The sequence below is a fragment of the Phoca vitulina genome, unplaced genomic scaffold (genome assembly GCF_004348235.1).
Source record: "Phoca vitulina isolate PV1807 unplaced genomic scaffold, GSC_HSeal_1.0 scaffold11, whole genome shotgun sequence".
NCBI lineage: Eukaryota > Metazoa > Chordata > Mammalia > Carnivora > Phocidae > Phoca > Phoca vitulina.
In genome coordinates this window covers 7,705,781-7,733,401 of record NW_022589714.1, presented here as the reverse complement: position 1 = coordinate 7,733,401, position 27,621 = coordinate 7,705,781, and the positions used below count along the sequence as shown (strand labels likewise).

The window sequence follows — 27,621 nt, the reverse complement described above, 5'->3', positions numbered from 1 at the left end:
ATAAAATTCCTAGAAGACATAGGCAGTAAACCTCTTGACAATGGTCTTAGAAATCTGTTTCTGGATCTGACTCCAAAGGTAAGGGAAACAAGTCAAAATAAATAATTGGGATTATATCAAACTAAAAAGCTTCTGCACAGTGAAAGAAACCACCATAAAAACAAAAAGTCAACCTACTGAATGAGAGAAGAAATTTGCAAATCATAAATCTGATAAGAGATTAATATCCAAAATAAACAAAGAATTCATACAGTCCACAATAAAAAAAACTCAAACAACCTGATTAAGAAATAGGCAGAAGATCTGAATCGACATTTTTCCAAAGATGACATACAGATGGCAAACAGATACATGAAAAGATGTTCAAAAATCACTAATCATCTGGGAAATGCAAATCAAAACCACAATGAGATATCACCTCACACCTGTTAGAATGACTATCACCAAAAAAAATGACAAGTCTTGGAGAAGATGTGGAAAACGGGGAATGTAAATTGCTGCAGCCACTATGGAAAAGAGTATAGATTCCTCAAAAAATTAAGAATACATCTACGATATGATCTAGCTATTCCACTTATGGATATTTATCCAAAGAATATGAAAACACTAATTTGAAAAGATATATTTACTCCTGTGATCACTGCACATTATTTATAATAGCCAAGATATGGAAGCAACCCAAGTGCCCATTGACAGATGAATGGATAAAGAAGATGTGGTGTATGTACACAATGGAATATTACTCAGCTGTAAAAAGAATGAGATCTTGCCATCTGTGAGAACATGGATGGACCTAGAGAGTATTAGGCTAAATGAAATAAGTCAGACAGAGAAAGACAAATATCATCATGATTTCACTTATATGTGAGCCTAAAAAGTACAACAAACAAAAACAAAAAAAGCAGAAACAGACTCATACACACACAGAACAAACTGGTAGTTGCCAAGAGGAGAAGAGAGTGGAGGGATGGGCAAAATGGGGAAGGAGAATGAGAGATACAGGCTTCCAGTTATGGAATGAGTATGTCGCAGGGATGAAAGGTACAGCATAAGCAATACAGTTGATAGTAGTGTAACAGTGTATGGTGACAGATGGTAACTACACTCGTGATGAGCATAGCATAACATACAGAGTTGCTGAAACACTATGTCGTACACCTGAAACCAATGTAACAGTGTGAGTCAACTATGCTTCAATTTTTAAAAAGTTGAACACATAACCAAAACAATAGCAACAACAAAAACAGAAACATCTCATAAATACAGAGAACAAACTGGTGGTTGCCAGACAAGAGTGGGGTAAGGGGATGGGTGAAATAGGTAAAGGGGATTAAGAGGTAGGAACTTCCAGTTATAAGATAAATAAGTCACAGGGATGAAAAGCACAGCATTGAAAAAACAGTCAGTAAAATTATAATAACGTTGTATGGTGACAGATGGTGACTACACTTACCGTGGTGAGAACTGTGTAATATATAGAATTGTTGAATCACTGTGTTGTCCATCTGAAACTCAAAAATGTTAAAAATAGAACTCCCTCTGATCCAGTAATTGCACTACTGTGTATTTACCCAAAAATACACAAACACTAATTCAAAGGGATACATGAACCCCTATATTTATTGCAGCATTATTTATAATAGCCAAACTATGGGGGCACCTGGGTGGCACAGTGGGTTAAGCATCTGACTCTTGGTTTCATCTCAGGTCAAAATCTCATGGTCGTTAGATCGAGACTTCTGTTGGGCTCTCCACTTGGCACAGAGTCTGCTTGAGATTCTCTCCCTCTCCCTCTGCTCCTTCCACTCGTGTGTTCTCTCTCTCTCTCTAAAATAAATAAATCTTTAAAAATATATAGCCAAATTATGGAAGTAGCCCAAGTGTCTATCGACTGATAAATGGATAAAGATGTTGTATCTGTATCCACAGAATATTATTCAGCCACAAAAAAGAATGAAATCCTGCCATTTGCAACTACATGAATGGAGCTAGAGAGTATAATGTTATGTGAAATAAGTCAGTCAGAGAAAGACAAATGTGTGGAATTTAAGAAACAAAACAAATGAGCAAAGGGAATAAAAAAGAGAGAAAGAGACAAACCAAGAAACAGACACTGAACTATAGAACAAACTGATGGTTAACCAGAGGGGAGGTGGGTGGGGGGATGAGGGAAATAGGTGACGGGGATTAAAGAGTGCACTTATCACAATGAGTACTGAGTTATGTATAGAATTGTTGAACCACTACAATGCACACCTGAAACTAAGAGAACACTGTATGTTAAACATACTGGAATTAAAATTTTAAAAACTTATTAAAAAAATGAAACTAACATAACATTGTATCTCAACTATATTTCAATAATAAAAAAAAAAATGAAAAAATTTCAAAAAAAAAAAAAAGATGAATGACTACATGAGGTCCCTAAGGAAGTGAGGATAAATAGTAAAGAGAAGAGATTTGAGCTCCAGACCTGAAGCACTCTGAAGTGTAGCGGTTTGGGGGATGAGAATAAATAAGGTGAGGAAAGTGTGTTGGAGCAATCATGGAGGTAGAAGGAAACCAAGAAGAGGGGCCTATTCTGGAAAATCACGTAATAAAAATGCTCAGTGAGCCTATTTGGGCATAAAATTCATTCCTTATTTAGGATTATTTTCTTTTTTTCTTTTCTTAGGATTATTTTCTTAATCTATATTCTCAGATGTAGAATTACTAGGCCCAATTGATAAAACTGTTGAAAAGGCAAGTTCCAGGAAAACAGACCCATAGTATTCCACTAGAGTGCTAATTAAAATCCAGGCTAATTAATTAGTACTTTCTGAATTCAGTTTTTCCATTATTTGTTAATTTACCTAACTATAATCAAAGAGTTCATGTTAATTTTCAACAAAAGCATCATGACCGAAAAAGTATCAGGATTTTGGCAATAAACTTCATAAAACAGACAACTATATCAATTAATAAAGTAAACAGAAGAAAAGTAAAATCTGTGCTCAAAAAAAGAGATAACTATAACATCCATCTGATTTACATAAACTGTCACCTATTATTCTTAGCAATTTGTTTCCTTTGTTACATTTATACGATTTCATTGTTTCATTTAATTATTTGCTTGTTTACTTGTTATCTGTCTCCTCTAGTAAAGAATAAGCTATATGAAAGGGATTATTTTTGTCTTATACATCCCTGTATCCCCAGCACTAAACACAGTGCCTGACTTTGCAAATAAAAATGAATCAAAACAATAAGAAAGAAAAACTAGGTCGTTTGACAAGACATTTGTACTAGAGAAATCTAGATCCTGTTAAGGCACAGGTAGCTAGGGCAACTCAATGGTTTGCTCCAATGGCCAATTTTTCTAACCCAAAAATATTCTGCAGAGGCTAGCATTTGTCTGTCATATGGCTTGATAACAGAATATCAGACATGGTCTATTCAACAGATTCCAAGACACGCCATAATTACAACCTTGAAACCTTTTTTCTGCTCAATTTTTATCTTGATCTAAATGTCCTTGTGCTGACCACTGTGACATAGCACTCAGATCCTCCACTGCTGTCCCAGGGACGATGTCAGCTGCATAGAGTACTATACCACAGGTCATGCTCTTTTCCCAGGGTGACCCACATCTAATGACTAAACAATTCAGGACTATAAAGGCTTGGCCATCCCAGCCTAACTGGGGACAACTCTGAAAAGCTACTGTTGCACCGAAGTTCCCCATGGGGTGAGTGGAAGGTGTCATTGTGCCTGCATCCCTCTGCCCATTCCTGCCTCCTTTGTACCCCTTCGATAGGGGTTGATCTCTAGGACATGTCTTATAAACCTCTTGAACACTAAAGTTTGGTTCAGAAATCTGCCTCTCAGGTAACCTCATCTGTGACAATTAGCACTGGCAGTGGTCTGAGAAATCCAGTGACAAGATGGGGCTTTGGAGCTGTATCACTCGCTGCCTGGTTGGTGACGTGGACCCTGTTACTGGTGGCAGGTGGAGCAGAGAGAATGCCCGGCACAGCGGGGCAGTCCAACTGTTCAAACTCTCACCATAGGAGGATTAGATAGTATATCCGCAGAAGGGAACACTTCAGCTGGAATGACGTGTGAGGTGTTTGAGAAATATGGGAGATATATTAACTATAAGGACAAGAGGAAAAGATCACAAAAAGCTGAGGACAAGCAATCACCAATGTAAAAAGCAGAGGACCTCCCAAGTAGATACAAAAATGCTCTCAGATCCTATAGCTCCTGGGCAGAGAGAGCTAATCACCAGAAACAGGGAGTAATCATCACAGTATTCAGAAAGTCCAAAACTTCAGCAAGGTAGATCTGCTAAGTCAGGATCCTGATTGGATCCTGACACACGAGATACCTGGTTTGATGCCTCCCAAAATCTTGAATTCCCAGATTCCCTAAAACTTTCTGAATCCACAAAAATGGTCTGCCCTTTCTCTCTTGGGAATCATGTACACAGAAGCTTCTCCCTCAAACAACATGTACCTCCCTTACCTCCATCTACTACCTTCACCTCCTCTCCAGACCCTGAGGCCCATAACGAGGGTTATGTCACAATATAACCCACCTAGGACATACTAGGCCTAACAAAGGAAGAAAGGGGCTATTCCACAAAAGAACTGCGAGATCTAGCTGGTTTATATTAGCTAGAAGAGTATATATGAGATTAATTTCTGAGGGTTTTTGCTCAAAGGGGTTGGAATTTAACTATTAGATAAGAAAAAGCTTATTGATTTGAGGTGCTCTCCTGAGATACAGGATTTACAACCAGTAAGAATCTCAGATGGTATAAACTCACTGCTAGGGTGGTTCCTGGAAACATGGAGAAAGTAATGGCTCATATTAAATGTTGTTGAAATGCCAGAAATGCTGTGGCAGATGGCAGAAGAGGGGATCACAAGGCTCTGAGAGTACATTCTAGAATGCAAGTGCTTTGTAAGGCCAGAAAACCCATCAGATATTGTGAAGGCCCGGGAATCACACCATTTACCACAGCCATAAGGAAGATGCCAGCGAGAAGAATCCACATTAGCAAGTTTTGTGGCGGTTCTCTTGCGAAGGCCAGAACTGACAGAAGGACAGGCTGTTCTAGAACTAGGCTCATTGATAGAAATGGGGATGATAGGTCCAGGTGAGGATCAGAAGCCATGAAAAGCTAGACGGGCCTAACTATCCTAAGAGTGGCAAGCCTGGGGTTAGTGGGGGACTGACCCACAGAGAATTATTGAGATAATTAAAAGAATACAGCATCCCTAGATGCAAAACAGACAGCTGACAAGGCTATAGTCAATGTGTACAATCAAAATAAATCAAAGATGAATGAAGAAATCTGAGGGAAGTTGCCCCAATGAAGTCAATATCTTTTTCAGCTTCCATGCCTCAGCTAATTTTTGGACTCAGAACCCTCTAACGTAAGAGGCCTAGAATCCAGAAGGAAAGATCTTGCAATACCATGGTAAGAATAGAGGGTAATAATTCCCTCAATCCTTCTCCAGTGGGACCTATAGCTCTTTATTCAGGTAACTGTGCTCTGGGGGGCAGGGAATACCTAAACATTTCAAGGGCACAGAGTTGACAGTCATACCAGAAGACCAAAAGCATCTATATGCCATCACCCTCCTCGTTAGAGTAAAGGCATTTGGAAGTCAGTAATAAATGGAGTCTTGGCCAAGGTCTAGCTCATAATGGGTCCATTCATTAGGACCACAGACTGGCTTGGTGATTTTCTCAGTCCCCAAATGTATAATCAGAATAGACTAACATGATTAGTAAGTCCCACAACACCCATATCAAGTCCTTGGCCTATGAAGTAAAGAGTATAATTATGAAAAAAAGTCAAGAGGAAGAATTTGAAACTGCCCCACCCAACACTGAGAATGTAGTAAGTAAAAAACCAATATAGTATTGGGGGGCGGAGATTGGCAGAAATTAGTGTCCCCTTAAGTATCTAACTGGCACACAGGGATGATTCTAATGAAGTTATCCAAGGCTGTTGGTGGTTCCACGGTGAAGCTCGACTTCTCCCTTTATCCACTCCCATTACCCACTTTATCCTTCTCCCTTTATCCACTCCTTCTGTCCCCTCCCTTCCAAAGGGGTTCATTCCAAGGGCACACTCCTTAATCAACTCCATCTTAGAATGTGATTCCTGAGTAGCTCAACTTGCAACAGTCATTTTTCACCTTGAATTTAGGTTACATTTTCTTTTTAAATAATCTTGGGCTTATCTTTAGGACCACTTCCCAATTTAATTGGGTAGTGCTGGTGTCGCTTCTAGAAAACTTTTCCCAAAGCAGCAGCATGCTAGAAACTATTTTTGAAAAGTCTTTGTGATTCTTCTCTGGGAAGAGTCTATGGCATAACTCCTGATCTATAGGTGCTCTCTGCATTTAAAATTATTGACTTTTGTCAATCCTCATTTCTTTATCAAAGATCTTAGGTAATCCTTCAATTCACCATTTTTTTTAAAAAAGCTTTTCTGACTCTATATTGACACAGAGCATTCAAAATTAGCTCAAATCTCATTTTCTGAGCAAAGCTTCTCATCAATTCCAAATGGAATTATTTCTATTTTCATTTCATCAGCACTTAAGTATATAGGCCATATAAACTATGTTCATAAACTTGTTTAACAGTTTCTTTGTAAGTATACTGAAGTTGTATATATAAAGATAGTCTCTACTTACACAGACAATAAAAACAAATAATTAAAGAGGGCACATACTGCATGGAGCACTGGGTGTTATACGCAAACAATGAATCATGGAACACTACATCAAAAACTAATGATGTAATGTATGGTGATTAACATAATAAAAAAAATAAAAACAAATATGATAAGAATTGCATTTCCTTTTTCTTTTACATAGCATCACAATGTTCTCTACATAATCTCCTGATTAATGTTACTATCTAAAGAGTTACAGGTAATTTCAAAACATTACATTATATATGAGAAACTACTAGACATTAACTGTACTATGCAATCTTGAGCTTAAACTGTACAGTTTCTCAACTATTTCTATGATTAAGTACAGCTTAACCAAATAAGTTAATAATTACAATAAATAAATCAGGCCCATGTTTTTAAAAAGTAGCCCATACTAACTGGCAAATATACCCTGCCCTGAAACTTTAGGCAATGAGAGGTTCAATATATTCTAAATATTGTGCAAGCTGATGAAAGCACTTTCTGCTGTTGCATACAACTTTTTAAAATTAAACCTTATAATTAAAAAACCCTGAACTATGTCTCTAGTTACAGCTGGTTCTAGTGATGAGTTTATTTCTATGAAAAACCAAGGCAGCATATAGGTTTTAAAATAGTCCATGGTTTTTGTGGCTGTATAGTAACCAATGGGATGGCTGTCTCATTAGTGTGACAAAATTCCCTCAGAATACATTACTAAATTATGGTGGGAGTCTCTTTGCTGAAAGAAAAAAAAATTGGAAAACTTTATAGTAGCACTTGGCCCACAATTAAATGTTACCTAAATTAAGTGTAATAGAGTACTGCATTTTAACCAAATAGTAGACATTTAATCAGAGACTCACGAACTGTGATTGGATGTCCTGGTTCTTAAACACCATTCTGGACTTGTGGATTATACTAACTCACATTCAGTCCCCACTTCCTACCACAAAAGGGTCAAATATACCCACAAAGATGACTGGAGATCACATTTTATTAGCAACCAGAAACAAAATACAGACTGCCAATCATAAAATGGCTTACTTGGGTAATTTGGTCAGTGACCACTGCCTCAGTCACCATAATCATGCATTTCAATAACCACACGATCTAAAGATTTTCATAAAAGTATCTTCAGGGATAGCAACAAAGACAACCTTTTTTGAGATAGATGCATGACTTTATCATTTGGTCACTAATAAAGACAGTATGTGTGTATGCATTTCATACAAATAATTTCTCTTTTTTTTTAAGTTTTTAAAAATTTATTTATTTGACAGAGACACAGCGAGAGAGGAAACACAAGCAGGGAGAGTGGGAGAGGGAGAAGCGGGCTTCCTGCAAGCAGGGAGTCCAATGCGGGGCTCAATCCCAGGACCCTGGGATCATGACCTGAGCCGAAGGCAGACGCTTAATGACTGAGCCACCCAGGCGCCCCTATACAAATCATTTCTAATTACTAAACATACTACACCAAAGTTGGATACCTTTATAGTTCATTATGTTAGGTTATTTTTAAATTTTTGAAATTCAATTCAAATATAGATAAAATAAAGATTATACATACTTGGAAGAAACTGCCTCCATGAATTCATCCAAAAAATCATCATATTCAGGACCTCTCACTCTTCTCTGCCGTAGCCCAATGTACAATGGATCTTTGAGTAAATCCTATTAAAAAAAAGTTACCACAGATATAGAAGTAATGATAGGATGTCATTCACACTTTCTGAGCTCAGTTTCCTCATCTATAGAAGGAGAGAAATGGAAATAAAATCTTTCCATACTGAGTGAGAATTAACCTACAGTATTATTTTGTATCACACAGAATATGTCTATAGTATTTATATGTCAAATAAGAAAAAGAATTATTAAACATTAAAACATTCTGCCTTATTTGGGGGAAATAAAAGGAATTAAAATCTTTCAGTGGTGCTAATTAGAAAAGTTCAATTCTTATTTTACAAGCAAAGGTTATCACATAGAAAAGTAATATTGAGTTTTGAAATATTATATTAGTTTAAGAAATGGAAAGATACCAATTCTTTTCTTAGATTTGTTTCTGAAGGCAAAATCTTCAACAAACATTTTGATTATATCTTTAATATATTAACTGGTGATGTTAAAAATAAATTTTTAGCCTTAACTAAAGGTTTCTTAAACTTTTTAAGCTTTACAAAGCTTAAGTTTTTTCTAAAACTTGACAACATTATTCTGTTCAAGTTTTAGTATATGTAATACTGTTTTTTATGAGACCATTTTCATCAAGGTATAATTTATATACTATAAAATACATATATAACAAAAGCTCCCAGTAAACTAGGAATAGAAATGAACTTCCTCAACCCAACAGAGGGCATCTGTGAAAAACCCACAGCTAACAACATATTTCATTCACAGTGAAAGACTGAATGCTATTCCCCTTAGACTGGAAACAAGACAAGAATATCTACTCTTTTTTTTTAAGATTTCATTTATTTGTCAGAGAGAGAGAGAGCGCAAAAGCATGGGGAGGGCAGGCAGAGGGTGAAGCAGGATCCCCACTGAGCAAACAGCCCAATGCAGGACTCAATCCCAGGACCCTGGGATCATGACCTGAGCTGAAGGCAGACGCTTAACCAACTGAGCCACCCAGGCATCCCAAGGATATCTACTCTTGCTACTTCTATTCAACACTATACTGGCGACCCTAGCCATTACAATAAGGCAAGAAAAACAAATATAGGAATACAGATTAGAAGGAAGAAAGTAAACTTTTTATTTGTATATGCATGATCATGTACATGGAAAATATTTAAAAATCTACACACAAAATAACCCACTAGAAAAAATATGTGAATTTAACACAATAGTAGGTTCTAAGATTAACACATACAAATCAACTATATCTCTACATACTAGCAATGAACAGGTGAAAATGAAATAAAACACACAACTCCATTTATAATACCATTCCAAAATATAAAATTCATAGGGACATATTTCACAAAATATGTGTAAGCCTTATACATTGGAAACTACAAAATATTGCTGAAAGAGATTTAAAAGGACACACTGTTTTTGTGGGCTGGAAAAAAAGTTCATAATCTATGTCATGTAATAGTGAAAAAATGGACCAAACTGTTATTTTCAGTGACCTCAAAAGACAATGTACCTAAAGAACTTATGAATCTGGTGGAAGAGATATCCGGGCAGAATGCCTAATGTGTAAGTTGGCTTCTCATAGCTGTATGATAAAGTTAAAACAGGGATGAGATACAGAAGTAAAGTCTAGCCTGTGAGCAAAAACTAAAGAGAATATAGAGGGCACAGGACTTGCTTGTAAAAGATTTCCAAAGTAAAAGAAGGCCTACAATCAAAGACCAAGTGTGTGGCTGGAACACCTTTTGTGAAAAACTAATTTAAAGTGGAGCCCAACAGATCACCATGGCTAGCTAAAAAGAGCTGGTTCTGCAGCACACTGACACGCCAGTCAATATAGGGAGGTCTGTTTTGAAAAGAATTGTGAGTAAGTCCTTTCTCTAACAGGGTAGACACTGGTCTGATACATAGCCTAAAAAATATTTAAGGGTACTGCACTATTGAGATGATTTGGGACAGATACACGTCAAAATGAACATTCTACTCTGGGCCCCCAACTTTCCACAGGCAGAAAGCAGACAGAGAAAGCTATTCAGTGGCAGCACCACCATGTCTTATGGAAAAGGAAAGATATCTCAAAGGACGGAGCCAAGAGCTCAGAGAGCAGATCCAAAAGCCTAAAAGAACAACGAACTATAGAACCACTCTAAGGAAACAGAACTAGGCCCCATTCAAAAAATATCCCCTGACCCAGGGAAGGTGGCCTGGCAACTTGAGTCCGGGGGCAATTCAGAATTGCCATGAACCACTGAGGGCAATATGATGCCCAGTCCTCCCATTTTGAATTGAAGTGTGGATTATGGTTATTCTGTCCCTGCCTCACCACTGAACAGCGACAAGGAGTCACACCAAGGAGCAGAACACAAGAAGCTTCATTTGCATCTAGAACTTATTTAGATGACAGGACCCTGAACTTTGGGCCTGCTGCTGTTAGTGGGATGAAACTTCTGGGAACCTAGGATGGAGATGTGCATATTTTACATGTGGAATGTGAACAATTTGTGAAGGATGAGAATCTAGATGGAGAAGGGCTGTGCCAAGCATCCTGGCCTTCCTAGCCATCCTAGTGAATCCTAAACATTAATAAAACAGTGATTGTTTTAAGTCACTAAATTTGGAGGTGGTTTGTTATGGATAAATGATGTTTTTGCAGGTGTTGTGATGTCAAAAGGTTAAACCATGTGAATGATCTGAGTTGGGATTTGCTTAAAGCCAAAAGAAATTATAGCCCAGTTCATACGTATTGTCGTAGTATAATTATTAACAGCATCCTCTTTCAGTGTGTTTGGCCAATAGATTCTGTGGTCATCCAACTTATACTGCACAACAATGAGTTAAGGCTTTCCAGCTAGCTGTAAGTTAACATATTTAATCATATAAATGTATTTCAGATAAAATGTAAAATCTGAAACAGTGCTGCTGTAAAGCCCAGCTATTTTGTGAGACCTAAAATCTTTAAGCAGTCTACTGGCAGGCTTCTGAATGGCTGAGGTGGAAGCACCAATGAGCTACTAGTGGCTGCCAGAATTAAAATACTTTCTCCATGTCTGGAATATATTTGGACTTCTAAAATGTGAATTAGAGAAAGAACACAATTGAGAAAAGATGCTATGGGTTTTGCCTTTTCTCTCATTCTTTCCCATGCTAATAATTAAAGTATAATTCATAAAGAAGTCTGACTACAGTGAAGAGTCAATTAGGAAGACTTATGAATACTTTATCTCGTTATCTTTGAATTAAATCAGGAAGTGATAAAATTCTTCCAGTCATAATGTCCCTGCCAAAGTTACTGTTTTTTAAAAATTTCATGATAATTGAGGCTTGAATAATGAGTGCATGCTTGGAAATCTGACTGACCAAAAAAATTAGTATCTATAAAAAGCAATTTAACAAGATTACCCAGTTTTGATAATGGCTCCACAGACCAAATAGCCTGGCACAGAAGTGATATTAACTCATTGGATTAAAAACTTCTTGTGGCCAAGAGTAAACACTTAAGAGATCTTTGTTGGAGAACAAATGAAAGACTTGAAATTAAGCAAGCACTTAAAAAAGGTTAGGCTTCCTTTAGCAAGAAGGGTCATATACAATACATGTGGTGTCACCAAAGTTGGAAGCATGAAAGAAGGGAAGAGTAGGGGAAAAATAGTAAAAGACAAAATATATAGGAATAGAAGAGAGTTCCAAAAAGGAGATAAGGAGGGAATACACTGGTGAAGGTAATTACTTACTCATTAGAAATATCTCAATTCTAGAAACTTGGAAATTTTTATTTGAAGTATTCATTTATTTAATGTTAATAGAAATCATTATCAACTCTCACCTGTTCTAGTTTCTTACATTTCCTACCTTTCCAATCTGGAGTTTGAGAATTAAAAAATATTTTCTTAAGAATGAAAAAAATAATTTATTTTTCATTCCTAAATAGACGGTGTGTGTTTAGGGTTGCCAGGTATCCTATATATGTGGACATGTCCTGAATTTCATGATTTTTATCCTGTGTCCTATATCGACTTTGTCAGAACACCCTAAATATTCTGTATTCAGCTTTTTTTCAATAAATTACAAAAATTTAGTAGTCAGAAAAAATATTTTTTTAATATTTTAGGGTCTTCTTTATCATTAAAAAAGCAATATTGCCTATCAGAAAATTTCAGAGGACTGAAAAGTAAAATTAAAAACAAAGAATACCAATAATCTCTACCCACCATTAGCATCTTGATGCATATTCTTCTAGGTCCTTTTCCCTATGTCTATGCATGTAGAATACTATCTCTCTAAATGTGTGACAATATCATAGACTGTTTTATAACCCCTTTACACAGAGGAATATATTATGAAAAGTTTTCATGTCACTAGATGAACATTTTATTTTTTTTATTTTTTATTTTTTTAAAGATTTTATTTATTTATTTGACAGAGAGAGACACAGTGAGAGAAGGAACACAAGCAGGGGGAGTGGGAGAAGGAGAAGCAGGCTTCCCGCTGAGCAGGGAGCCCGACGTGGGGCTCGATCCCAGGACCCTGGGATCACGACCTGAGCCGAAGGCAGACGCTTAACGACTGAGCCACCCAGGCGCCCCTGACTAGATGAACATTTTAAAAGCTTGCAAACTGTATTGAAACTCTGCCCTCCTAGAGAGGATGAACAAATTAATCTCTTAACCCAGTGACATCTAAGTACAGATCTTCCTGAACTTACAATAGAATTACATCCCAATAAGCCCATCATAAATTGAAAATATCTTAAGTAAAAAATGCATTGAATACACCTAACCTACTGAACATCATAGTTTAGTCCAGCCTCCCTTAAATGTGCTCAGAACACTTATATTAGGCTACACTTGGGCACAATCATCGCAAAAAGCCTACTTTATAATAATGTGCTGGATATCTCATGTAATTTCTTGAATACTACACTGAACAACAGAATGATTGTCTGGGCACAGAATGGTTATAAGTGTATTGGCTGTTTAACCTCATGAACACATGGCTGACTAGGAGCTGCGGCTCGCTGCCTCTGGCCAGCATCACAAGAGAGAGATCATACCACATACCACAGCCTGGAAAAAGATCATAATTCAAAATCTGAAGTATGGTTTCTACTGAATGCATATAGCTTTGGCACCGTTGTGAAGTCCAAAAATCCTAAGTCAGACCATCATAAGTCAGGAACTGTCTGTGTATCTATTTTGTTGCAGCATCGGGTAAAAGTATTATCTTTCCATATATATGTGTATATGTATATGAAATACACACATAAATATATAATATACAAATATTAAATATATAAAAATATATATATTTGCATATATAAAATGTTGTCAAGTAGCATTCATTTTTATTTCTCTTCTAACACTGTTGAATACTTTTTATAAGTTTATTGACCATTTTTATTTCTTCATTTGTAAATTATCTGTGCCCATATGCCCTTAGGCAATTTTTATATTTCACATTTGACTTTTCTTATTGCCTTGAAAGTGTTCTCTGAATATTAAGAACATTATTGTGCTCGCTTTGGCAGCACATATACTGAATATTAAGAACATTATTAATGTTTATCTGCCATAATGTTATGAATATTCCCCACTTTAGCATTTATTTTAAAAATTTTATTTATAATATACAGATAATCATCTTCTTTGTTGCCATTTACTCATTTTCATATGAAAAAATCAGGTTCTGTAAAGAATATATAATTTTGGCTGTTTTGCTGGCTCATATCATCAATACAATTACGGAAACTAACTGCCAGGGTACCTGGGTGGCTTAGTCTGTTAAGCATCTGACCCTTGGTTTCGCTTCAGGTCATGGTCTTGCAGTCCTGGGTTCGAGCCCCGTGTCAGGCTCTGCACTCCGTGCGGAGTCTGCCTCAGACTCTCTCTACCTCTCCCTTCCATTCACTCTCTCTCTCTCTCTCTCTCTCTCTCTTAAATAAATAAATAAATAAAAGGAAACTAGCTGCCAACATTTAGCCAAGCGTCTGAGGCATAAATTTTTAAATATTGCATAAAAGCAATACTTTAAATGTCAGCATGCATATGAGCTGGCATGAATCTTAAAAAGTGGTAGAAATAAAAATGATTAAAATCTGACTGTGATTCAGTTAAGTCTGGAACAGGGCCCAGGATTTTGCATTCTTAACACAAACCCCTGGTAATTCTGAAGTGGTTGGTTCATAGAACATATACTGAGAACCACTAATTTCAAATTTATATTATTAAGTTAAAATAAAAGTATTCTACTTCCCAAAAGGTTCCTGTCTCAGGTAAATATCTTGTCTATTTTAGTTTATATAATGAGTATTCCTAAAATATACCACAAATTTCAAGGACTTCCTGATAGTTTCAGTGCATATAAAGCCAAACTGAAGAAAGGCCCCACCTCGTTCCCAAGACATTGGTGTAGTATCTCAAAAAACAAAGAAATTCTTGATACAATTACATTATCATCTAATTTAGAGAGGGTGAGATAAAAAGAGACAGCAAAGAGAAGCCCATGACACTACAAACTGAAAGCGTGGAAACTGAGGGACCTTCTTCTCTCCTCTGGCTTTATGTAATGATTAGTGCTCATTCCAGTGCAGGACCACTTGTCTGAAATGACAAGCAATTCCATACTATGAAAGGAAAAAGACAGCAAAGAAGGAGAGTGGAGGGACAAATGATGACATTCTGGCTGGGACTCTGTGGTAGGCAGAATAATGACTTCCCCCATCCTTAGACCCTGTAAATATGTTACCTTATGTGGCAAAAGAGACTGGAGATGTGATTAAGGGTGAGTCCTTGAGAGTGAAAAATCTTTCCTGGCTGTCCTCAGAGAAAGAGCTGTGATGACAGAAGCAGAGCCAGAAAGATACTACATCCCTGGCTTGAAAATGGAAAAAGGGCACCATGAACCAAGGAACAGAGGAGGTAGTCTCCAGAAGCTAGAAAAGACAGGCTATGAAATACAGCCCTGTGGACACCTTTGATGATTTTAGCCTTATGAGACTTGTGTCAGACTTGTGACTTATAGAACTATAACGTTAATATATTTGTGTTGTTTAAAGCCACTGAGTTTGTAATAACTTTTTATGGTAGCAAGAGAAAACTAAAACAGGCCACATTTTAGTGCCAACACTAGCTTCTGACATAGGGCAGCTACATGTGACAGAAAGTCTATTAGGTTTTTCTTTCCCTTCAGTTTCTCTCCATCATAGCCAGTTCATGCCAAATATGAAGAGTACTTTCTGGAACACAAGGGTGAACTTTCTAAATGGGAGGAGGCTTCAACTTTGTGACTTCAAGTTCCAGCAAGGATTCTAGATCTAGAAACACTGTATACATGAACTAAAGGCCAGACTAAACATAAAACCAGAATCAGAAATCTGAGACCTGGAGCAATGATTTAATAAATGAAGAAAACAACTGTCCATGCCCTCTTGAAGACTAACCAAATGTTATGCGCCAAACTGTGTCCTCACCAAAATCGTATGTTGAAGTCCTAACTCCCAAAACATCAGAATATGACTATATTTGGAAACAGAGTCTTTAAAGAGGTAATTAACTTAAATGAGGTCATTAGGCTGGGTCCTAATCAAATATAACTAGTGTTCTTATAAGAAAAAATTAGCACACAGATACACACAGAGGAAAGATCATATGAAGACACTAGACAAAAACCAGACGAAGAAAAGCCAAGGAGAGAGACCTTAGAAGAAATTAACCCTGTTACACCTTCATCTTGGATATCTACCCTCCAGAACTGTGAGAAAATAGATTTCTATTGGTGCATCATCCAGTCTATAGTACTGCTATGGCAGCCCTAGAAAACTAAGACACCATGTAATACATGAAGCAGTCTTCAAAACCTAATAAAATCTAGACCACCATGTAGGGGACACAAGGAACATCTACTCACATCTTTAGTCAAATAGCAAACTTTGATATTTGTCACTTATAAAAGGAAAAGAGACAAATAATAAACATAATTACTATGAAAAGATTTTGTAACAATGATTTAAAAAGAAACTGATATGCTCTTTTTTTTTTTTTAAGATTTTATTTATTTATTTTACAGAGAGAGAGAGCCAGAGAGCACAAGTGGAGGGACTGGGGAGAAGCAGGCTCCCCACTGAGCAGGGAGCCTGATGCAAGGCTCGATCCCAGCACCCTGGGATCGTGACCTGAGCCGAAGGCAGACGCTTAACCATCTGAGCCACCCAGGAGCCCCAACATGGTATGCTCTTAAAAGATAATTGAAGAAAATTTACTTCAGGTAACAGAAGTAAACTGTATATAGCTACAATTTCACAAGTAACATAAAGAAAATGTTAACTGTGAAATAACAAATGAAAGATAATATGGAAACACAAACATCCTACCTAAATGAATGCTTTACTTTATTAACCTAAAGAATAAGAGTATTTTTTAGCCAACCACTTTAATGGTTTGTTTTCATTGTCTCTGGCTTTTTTTTTTTTAAGATTTTAAGAATCTCTATACTCAATGTGGGACTTGAGCTTACAACCCCATGATCAAGAGCCACACGCTCTACTGACTGAGCCAGCCAGGCGCCCAATCAGTGTTTTTATTCTTTAAACATCCTTTAGGTGAAAGCTGCAGAGATTAAAGAAGTCAGGCCAAGTGTGAGTTTACAGCAAGTGAAGAATGTCCTATCAATTGGCTCCTCATTTCTTTCCTGTTTTCATTACTACTCAACATAGGTATTTATGATAAAAGAGGAAAGTGTTTATAAAAAAGGTATCTAGTTCTCATTAAACTTTGCTAGAGTACTCTGGATAAGAAAATAAGTGGTGTTATCAATTTGTTTTTATATTTTTACGATAAGGTGTAAAATTGGACAGAGATTCACAAAAGAGATGAGATTAAAAGTTTTTACAACAGGTAGAAAAAAAGTTTTTACCACAGGAATGTTTTTACTGAAAGCAGCTTTCCACATGTGAAACTGGAACATAAAGCAGCAACATAAAAACTCCATTACATTTTACACTTAGTCATATTTTAGTGAATTAAATTTTCTATGTCTTTTCAGTAAAGCAGCAGTACAAAATAAAAAGAATAAAGTATCAGAATGAATTAAATAAGAATATTAAGAGTTAACAACTCCTCTCACTCTAAATATTTTTCTATTCTCCCTTACGTATTAACTAAGAGCTATAAACATAAAAATTTAGGTTAGATTGCTTATAAGTTAGGATATTACTAACAGCGGCGCCTGGGTGGCTATCGTTAAGCGTCTGCCTTCGGCTCAGGTCATGATCTCAGGGTCCTGGGATTGAGCCCCGCATCGGACTCCCTGCTCAGCAGGAAGCCTGCTTCTCCCTCTCCCACTCCCCCTGCTTCTGTTCCCTCTCTCGCTGTGCCTCTATCTGTCAAATAAATAAATAAAATCTTAAAAAAAAAAAAAAAAAAGAATGTTACTAACATATTTTGAACACCAATAGCTCACAGGAGAAAAAGAAAGTCATGTGTTGGCAATTCCAGACTTCAAGCTCTATTACAAAGCTGTCATCATCAAGACAGTATGGTACTGGCACAAAAACAGACACATAGATCAATGGAACAGAATAGAGAGCCCAGAAATGGACCCTCAACTCTATGGCCAACTAATCTTTGACAAAGCAGGAAAGAATGTCCAATGGAAAAAAGACAGTCTCTTCAACAAATGGTGTTGGGAAAATTGGACAGCCACATGCAGAAGAATGAAACTGGACCATTTCCTTACACCACACACAAAAATAGACTCAAAATGGTTGAAAGACCTCAATGTGAGACAGGAGTCAATCAAAATCCTTGAGGAGAACACAGGCAGCAACCTCTTCGACCTCAGCCACACCAACTTCTTCCTAGAAACATCGCCAAAGGCAAGGGAAGCAAGGGTAAAAATGAACTATTGGGACTTCATTAAGATAAAAAGCTTTTGCACAGCAAAAGAAACAGCCAACAAAACCAAAAGACAACCGACAGAATGGGAGAAGATATTTGCAAATGACATATCAGATAAAGGGCTAGTATCCAAAATCTATAAAAAACTTATAAAACTTAACACCCAAAAGAACAAATGATACAATCAAGAAATGGGCAGAAGACATGAACAGACATTTTTCCAAAAAAGACATCAAATGGCCAACAGACACATGAAAAAGTGCTCAACATTGCTCGGCATCAGGGAAATCCAAATCAAAACCTCAATGAGATACCACCTCACACCAGTCAGAATGGCTAAAATTAACAAGTCAGGAAATGATAGATGTTGGTGGGGATGCGGAGAAAGGGGAACCCTCCTACACTGTTGGTGGGAATGCAAGCTGGTGTAGCCACTCTGGAAAACAGTATGGAGGTTCCTCAAACAGTTGAAAACAGAGCTACCTTACAACCCAGCAATTGCACTACTGGGTATTTACCCCAAAGATACAAATGTAAGGATCCGAAGGGGTATGTGCACCCTGATGTTTATAGCAGCAATGTCCACAATAGCCAAACTGTGGAAAGAGCCAAGATGTCCATCGACAGATGAATGGATAAAGAAGATGTGGTATATATATACAATGGAATATTATGCAGCCATCAAAAGGAATGAAATCTTGCCATTTGCAACAACGTGGATGGAACTGCAGGGTATTATGCTGAGCGAAATAAGTCAATCAGAGAAAGACATGTATCATATGATCTCACTGATATGAGGAATTCTTAATCTCAGGAAACAAACTGAGGGTTGCTGGAGTGGTGAGGGGTGAGAGGGATGGGGTGCCTGGGTGATAGACATTGGGGAGGGTATGTGTTATGGTGAGCACTGTGAATTGTGTTAAGACTGTTGAATCACAGACCTGTACCTCTGAAACAAATAATACATTATATGTTAAAAAAAAAAAGAAGATAGTAGGAAGGGAGAAATGAAGGGGGGGAAATCAGTGGGGGAGACGAACCATGAGAGACTATGGACTCTGAGAAACAAACTGAGGGTTCTAGAGGGGAGGGGGGTGGGGAGATGGGTTAGCCTGGTGATGGGTATTAAAGAGGGCACGTACTGCATGGAGCACTGGGTGTTATACGCAAACAATGAATCATGGAACACTACGTCAATGTTCCATGTTCCAGTGTTCCAACTACAACTAATGATGTAATGCATGGTGATTAACATAACATAATAAAAGAAAAAAAAAGAAAGTCATGTGTTGGATCATTTCTATCTCTTCGAAGCAACAGAAAAGTTAATTTAGAATCTAAATGGCTTCTATTCTTCCTGAAATGTAAATGCTGTATTGTTAATAGAATACAGTTGATATGTCTGTCCCAAAAGTGAATAAAATTATGAGAAAGTTAAGGAAAAGACAAAAATATATTCTGCTTTATAAATCCAACATACCTCTATTAGTTCTTGGGAAAGACAAGGCAGATGTGTACTTAAAAAAAAAAATCATTCTTCTAATGAACCAAATGAAATGTACTATTTCTTTGCTTAGAAATTTTGAACACCATATAACATTAGCAGAATAAACTACTGTTGCTATTGCAAATGAAACAATTTTTGTAAATTAGTTATTACAAATACCTAGGAAAGCTTTTGAATTTTTAATATTTATTTTGTAAGCAATCACATTACTGAGGGCTCTAATTTGGTCAGGATAATCTTTACTTGATTTTCTTGGGTTTCATCAATAAACTTATTACCTATAAATAATGATAACTGGGTCTTTCCAGTCAGTCAACTACCCCATTTGTTTTTCTTGTCTTACTGCAAAGGCTAGCACTTTCTGAACAATCAAAGAGAACAGTGATAACAAGTGTCTTGATAATTCTTTAAAATAATGCCTCTAGGGGCGCCTGGGTGGTGTAGTCAGCTAAACATCCGACTCTTGGTTTCGGCTCAGGTCACGATCTCAGGGTCGTGGGACCAAGCCCTGTTTCAGGCTCTGCACTCAGCGTGGAGTCTGCTTAAAAGATTCTCTTTCCCTCTTGGTCTGCCCTTCCCCCCGCCCCGCATGCGTACTCCCGCTCTCTCTCAAATAAATAAATTTTTTAAAAACAATAAAAGAATGCCTCCATCACCATTAATTATGATGTTGCTAATGGTTTGAGTAGTTTTTGATATTAAAAGTATGCTGCAAGATTCAGTCTGCCAGTATTTTATGAAGAATTTTTGCTTCTACATCTATATTCATATAAGCTAACATTTACCAAGTGCTTACAAAATGCCAATCACAATCATAAACACTCTAAGAGCATTAAATTTTGACAACTCTGTAAGGTAGGTACTCATTTTACATGAGGAAACTAAGGCACAGAAGAGCTAAGTAACTTTTTCAAGATTACACACCTATTATGTGGTAAAGGTAGGAACATGGGTAAACATGAGACAAATTAGCAGTTTCTTATTATGTGCTATTTTTTTTTTTTTTACCAGGTTTGGATATCAAGCTTATGTTCTTTTCATAAAATAAAATGTGAAGCTGTGAATTTTAATATGCTCTGGAACATTTTATAGAGTACAGGAGCTACATTTCCTTAAAAGCTTGAATGATCAAATTCATAATCTTATAGGAGTTTAAAACTGAATTCTATTTAATTTAACATTAAAATTTAGACCTATTTTCCCTTTTGTGTGTTTGTCTCTTATATTTCTGTCTAATGCTTGCATAAATCTGGTGACCTGTTTCACGAGCATTCAACCATTTTGGATAGAGCCTGATCATTTTACCTAACAGCCTAGGAGCCCCAACTAATTGTCACAAGGTGGAGGCTAGCCATGCCAGAAAAACTAACCATGTGACCCAGGGTGAGGGGCTTTGGTTCAAATGTAATCAGTCAGACTGGTACCTGAGTTCACATGCACAATCAATCAATCAATCATGCCTAGATCATGAAGCCCAATAGAAACTCTGAACAGTGGGGGTACATATCAACCCCACACATTAACACCACAGGGTAACTTGCCCCTGACTCCACAGAGAGGAAAATAGAAGCTTCACCCTTGGAACCCTCTGAGACTCTCCCCTATGCCTCTCTTCCTTTTGCTGATTTTAATCTGTATCCTGTCCCTATAATGCACCATAACTGTGATTATAATAGCTTTCATTGAGATCTGTGAGTCCTTTTAGTGAATTATCAAGCCTGAGAATCACCTTTGGGGAATCTCCCCGCCAAACTTGCAGTTGGTGTCAGAAGTAGACAGATGTGGGGACTTTGTAGTCTGGCTAACTCCACATACAACTAAGTTATCTTTTTAAAAGGAACAAATAATTTACTCTTTTTAAAATATGAACTCTAGCTGATCACATATTAATATACATTTTCACCATTACTAAATATGATTTATAGAAAAATGGGAGTTATAAGCAGATAACAGTAACATAGAGACTAACAATATATTATAACTAGCAGAGAAATGGTTTGCTGACTGTCCCTAATGGTTTGCCAAATGTCCTTATCTAAGCATTTAATATATTTTGAAACTAGTTACACATGTATCTCCTTTTCTAGCTTCAGAACATCTTGCTGGCAAGATCTTAAATTATTAACTCTCTTATTACCTAGGTTTTGCTTAGGCCTTAACAGATAGTAAGTGCTCAATATTTGTCTAATTCAAGTGAATCTATATAATGGAATTTGAAGAGTTTTGGAAAGGTCTCTCAAGCTAAAAAGATATTCTCAGTGACCTGTCAAAGAGTTAAAATTCTACTATTCATTTTTTCCCTAATATCTCCAAAAGTCCACTAGCAATAAGTAAAAAATCTCTAGAAATAACACACAGCATTTTAATAACAGATTCATTTAAATTATCAGATTATTTTCTAATTTAGTAACTTGAAAATCTTTCAAATGTAGTAAGCACCAGGCCATGTTTAATGAGAGAAGGGCAAAAGAAAGCAAGATCTACAGCAAAGCAAAGTAAGAAATTTGATGAAGGATCAGTGGATATGGATTCTGTAGGCTGAGGGGGGTAGGACACTGGACAGAAATGGAATAACATAAAAGCACTGGATGCCAAAAGAGGAAAGCAATACTAGGAATACTAGCAGATAATGTGAGAAAACTCAAGACAACTGGCCAATTTGACAATTTTAAGACCTATTTTCATGAAATAAAGTATTTCTTATAACTAAAACTATCTATCAGTGCAAGAATCCTAGTGTTATGTTGTAATCATTAGTGCATAACTTTATGTCCACATTACACTGACATCTCAGTAAAAGATCCAAGTTTAGGGGTGCCTGGCTGGCTTAGTCAGTGGAGCATGTAACTCTTGATCTCAGGGTTGTGGGTTGGAACTCCACACTGGGTGCGGAGATTACTTTAAAAAATAATAAAATCTTTAAAAAACAAAACAAAAACCCAAATTTAAAACTGAATTCTTAACATCTTTGCATGCCTTTCTCATCACTCCTCACTCCTCTTCATCTCTCCCTAAAATTCTTAAGATGTTTACAGATTTTGTAATTTTAAAGATTTTATTTACTTATTTGAGAGAGAGAGAGAGCGCACAAGCAAAAGAACATGAGTAGGGACAGTGGCAGAGGGAGAGGGAGGAGCAGACTCCCCACTAGCGGGGAGCCCCATGCGGGGCTTAATCCTGGAACTCCAGGATCATGACCTGAGCCAAAGGCAGATGCTTAAGTGACTGAGCCACCAGGCACCCCCAGATTTTGTAATTTTAAACTTTATTTGATGTCACTGTCATTTACCACAGAAGAATGTTTTTTAAATATGTGAAAAAATAAAGAGGAAATCTTAATGTTCAATGTATATACATAATTTTTGGGTGACTGTTCTAAGAGGTCAGCTTTGATAATTTCTAAGTCATTTCTATTAGTATTGGAAAAGAAAATATTGGATAAGCAGTGTGCTTTTATCAAAATGTTTCCTTTATAAAGGTTAAATGAGCACTCACATATATAGGAAGTCAAGTATTATAACTTTCTTTATTAATGAATATCAAAACTGTTCAAGTTAATATTATACTATTAATGGGTCAATTGCTTTAGAAGGGAACCAAAGACTATAAAAACTACATATTCTACCTTTAATTTCTGTATCTATCACCATAACTGAACCTAAATATTAGCAATAAAGGATGAGCAAAAATATGTACTGATATACAACTTTAAGATTCTAAAATACTGATGCAGGAATGAGAAACAATAAATTCCAAATCATCAGGGGCATCTGAGTGGCTTAGTCGGTGAGGCATCCAACTCTTGATTTGGGTTCAGGTCAGGATCCCAGGGTCCTGGGATCGAGTCCTGTGTCCAGCTCCCCGCTCAGCAGGGAGTCTGCTTGTTTCCCTCTCCCTTTGCCCCTCCCCCAGAGCTCTCTCTAAAATAAATAAATAAACCTTTAAAAATATATAAAAAATAAAAAATACATCAGATAAAGGGCTAGTACCCAAAATCTATAAAGAACTTATCAAACTCAACACCCAAAGAATAATCCAATCAAGAAATGGGCAGAAGACATGAACAGATATTTCTGCAAAGAAGACATCCAAATGTCCAACAGACACATGTAAAAGTACTCAACATCACTCGGCATCAGGGAAATCCAAATCAAAATCTCAATGAGATACCACCTCACACCAGTCAGAATGGCTAAAATTAACAAGTCAGGAAACAACAGATGTTGGCAAAGACGCGGAGAAAGGCGAGGATGCAGAGAAAGGATCCTACACTGTTGGTGGGAATGCAAGCTGGTGCAGCCACTCTGGAAAACAGTATGGAGGTTCCTCAAAAAGTTGAAAATAGAGCTACCTTACGACCCAGCAATTGCACTACTGGGTATTTACTTCAAAGATAAAAATGTAGTGATCCAGGGGCACCTGGGTGGCTCAGTCGTTAAGCGTCTGCCTTCAGCTCAGGTCATGATCTCAGGGTCCTGGGATTGAGCCCCACATCGGGCTCCCTGCTCAGCGGGAAGCCTGTTTCTCCCTCTCCCACTCCCCCTGCTTGTGTTCCCTCTCTCGCTGTGTCTCTCTCTGTCAAATAAATAAAAAATCTTTAAAAAAAAAAAAAAAAAAGTAGTGATCCAAAGGGGCATGTGCACTCTAATGTTTATAGCAGCAATGTCCACAATAGCCAAACTATGGAAAGAGCCTAGATGTCCATCAACAGATGAATGGATAAAGAAGATGTGGTGTATATATATACACAATGGAATATTATGCAGCCATCAAAAAAATGAAATCTTGCCATTTGCAATGACGTGGATGGAACTAGAGGGTGTTATGCTAAGCAAAATAAGTCAATCAGAGAAAGACAATTATCATATGATCTCACTGATATGAGGAATTTGAGATACAAGACAGAAGATCATATGGGAAAGGAGGGAAAAATCAAACAAGACAAAACCAGAGAGAGACAAACCATAAGAGACTCTTAATCTCAGGAAACAAACTGAGGGTTGCTGGAGTGGAGGGGGGTGAGGGGGATGGAGTGGCTGGGTGATGGACATTGGGGAGGGTATGTACTATGGTGAGTGCTGTGAATTGTATAAGACTGATGAATCACAGACCTGTACCCCTGAAACAAATAATACATTATATGTTAATAAAAAAAATTTTTTTAATTAAAAATAAAAATAAAAATAAATTCCAAATCATCTACCACAGGTTTAAAACAGACTTTTAGAACAAGATTTCATAGTGATTAAACTTAGTAAGTCCTTTGGGATTAGTTCCTACATAGTACCAAAACAGTAATTTTGAAAAGAAACTATGATCTTCTGAAGTAAAACATACACTCTATAGACTGATGGTGTGAATGTTCATCAAAGAATAAAGCACTAAACATGCTGGTAAAAGATCGATCACATTATAGAAAAGGGGAAGAAAAAAGGAAAAGAGAAAGAATAAGCTTCTTGTAATAGTTGGGGGATGAGTTTGAGGAGGGAGGAAGAACCAGACAGAAAAGAATGCATGTCATGAAGTTCTGGGAAAAAGCTCAAAATATAAGAGCTGGTGCTATTTTTTAAGGTGTACAGCTGTCTTACAGACCTAAATTGTTTACCTTATTTTCTGTTCCCACGTCCAGAGTAATGGGCAGACATTCTTGAGGATTCATCCCTCCGCAGGCTGTATACAGCGCCAGCTTACCCACAGGGATGCCCATTCCATTACAGCCAAGGTCTCCCAAGCCAAGAATACGCTCTCCGTCAGTCACCACAATAGCCTAGAAGAGAAAAAAAAGTGCCTCCTAATAGATGTTTACAAATCCAGGGGCACAGTTCCTTGTCTCTGCTTCTGAAGTTAATACTTATGTGATGGAATATTAAGCTGTCAAAAAATATAAATTGAATATACATCTAAGAGATTTCATATGATCTTCAGTGTGGATGATTGGAGAGAAGAAATAAAGTTGATATATATTTTTAAATGATTTTTTAAAAATACAGATATATGATTACTTTGGTCAGTGAAGAAAGAAGAGACGGTACACACATAAAGATTCAAATGACTTTGGGGCAAGTGGGAAGAGTACAGGGAATCAGGAGCTAAAAGTGGGAACTAAAGTGAAACCAGTCCCATACACTTTGAGCATAATTTTGGGAGTGCCCTTGTTAAACAATGCATAATTGTTAAGTAGCCCCCAAATGCTCTGATGTTTAGTTTATGCATCTTGGCACCATCCTCCTATTTTCACAGCAATGTTGATCCATCCTCTTTAACTCCTACAACCACTGGATATTTTTCTACCATTTCTGAAATATACAGAGTACATACAGTCTGCTACTTCTCTTACCTGATAATCTCCCACTAGGCTTAATGAATTTTGTTTAGTTTCTTTCCAATCACCCTGAATATCTATGAGCCATCCATTTTAATCATGAGGAGATTTTATTTCTATTTTATTTGATATCTGTACAAAATTAACACATCTAACATCCTTGTTCCGTGATTCATGGCCATTATATTTAAGCAAAACCAATCTTGTGAAACACAATTTATTAGATTTTCTCTAAATTCCTACACTCATCGTTTCCATGGAGCCTTGGGAAAATGTCAGTCATTTGACCTTAAACAGATGGATTAAATCTTCTGTTTCTTATTTGTAAAACGGGAATAATAAAGGTACTTTTCAGAAGAGCTGCATAAAAATAGGAACCAACTCTTTTGTTCACTACTGTACACCAACACCATGCACAGCATTTGGCACATGGTAAACAATGAATAAACATTAGTTAATTGAATAAATCTGTGATTCAATAAAATGAGAACATGATACACAAAGTACTTATCATACATAATACCTGGTACATCGCAAATTCTCAACAAATTGTAGCTATCAAGACTACTATTACCATCAAGAGCATTATGCAGAGTCATGGTATATCAGAAGGGGAATTTAGAGTATATTCAGTCCTTCCCTCTTATTTTATAGATTAGGAAACTGAAGATCAGAGAACTGAAATCATCTGCCTAAGGTGGTTGACCTGGTTAATACCAAAGAATAGGAAACTGGGTACGTTAACTCCTAGTACAATGTTTTTCCACTATACCATAGTGTAGAACATATTTTAAAGTATACTTTTGAGATCTTTTTAATTTTCTTTTTTTTTTAAAGATTTTATTCATTCATTTGAGAGAGAGAATGAGATAGAGAAAGAGAGCATGAGAGGGGGGAGGGTCAGAGGGAGAAGCAGAATCCCTGCTGAGCAGGGAGCCTGATGTGGGACTCGATCCCGGGACTCCAGGATCATGACCTGAGCCGAAGGCAGTCGCTTAACCAACTGAGCCACCCAGGTGCCGAAGATCTTTTTAATTTTCTGTTCACCTATATTATGCAGCTCTTAAAGAACTGCCTTAAAAATAAATACATTTGAGAAGTGGGTGAAAATTATTTTTGCATACCCCATAAAGCTGACCTCTGTCAAATTTTCCATGTCTAATTGCAAAGGGTCAATAGGTTATGCTGTTTTGAAGAAGGCAACTTGATACCACTGGTTTAGTTGGCTCTGATTTAAGATAAGAAAGATAAATACTACAGAAAATGGTAACTTTGCTTTTTAAATTAAAACCAAATTTTCAAAGTCCAAATACTGCAAACACATTTTTGACATTGTTCTATTTATCATGCTATCACAGAGGTACTTTTATCTATTGCTGACAATGTATACTTTTCTGTATGTGTCCTTCAAACAAGTAAAGTCCAATTGGCCTGCAAATATTTTAAAAACATTTTTAGGAGAGATTTTATAAGGAGAGCAACATTGTCCTATAACTTAGGTATGATCTGACCAATAATTTATATAATGCTTTCTAGGTTCATTAAAGATTAGACCCAG

At 36.9% G+C, this 27,621-nt stretch overlaps 1 protein-coding gene across 3 annotated transcripts in view; it reads right to left on the bottom strand.

Annotated features, from left to right (window-relative positions):
- ME1 (malic enzyme 1) overlaps positions 1-27,621 on the bottom strand; it is a 198,499-nt gene that overhangs the window by 88,035 nt on the left and 82,843 nt on the right. For all 3 annotated transcript variants that reach the window (XM_032409359.1, XM_032409360.1, XM_032409361.1), the window contains exons 5-6: positions 25,347-25,508; positions 8,271-8,374 (exon numbers count right to left, since the gene is read on the bottom strand). In XM_032409359.1, coding sequence (XP_032265250.1) covers positions 8,271-8,374; positions 25,347-25,508 — 266 coding nt within the window. The remainder of the gene's footprint in view (positions 1-8,270; positions 8,375-25,346; positions 25,509-27,621) is intronic.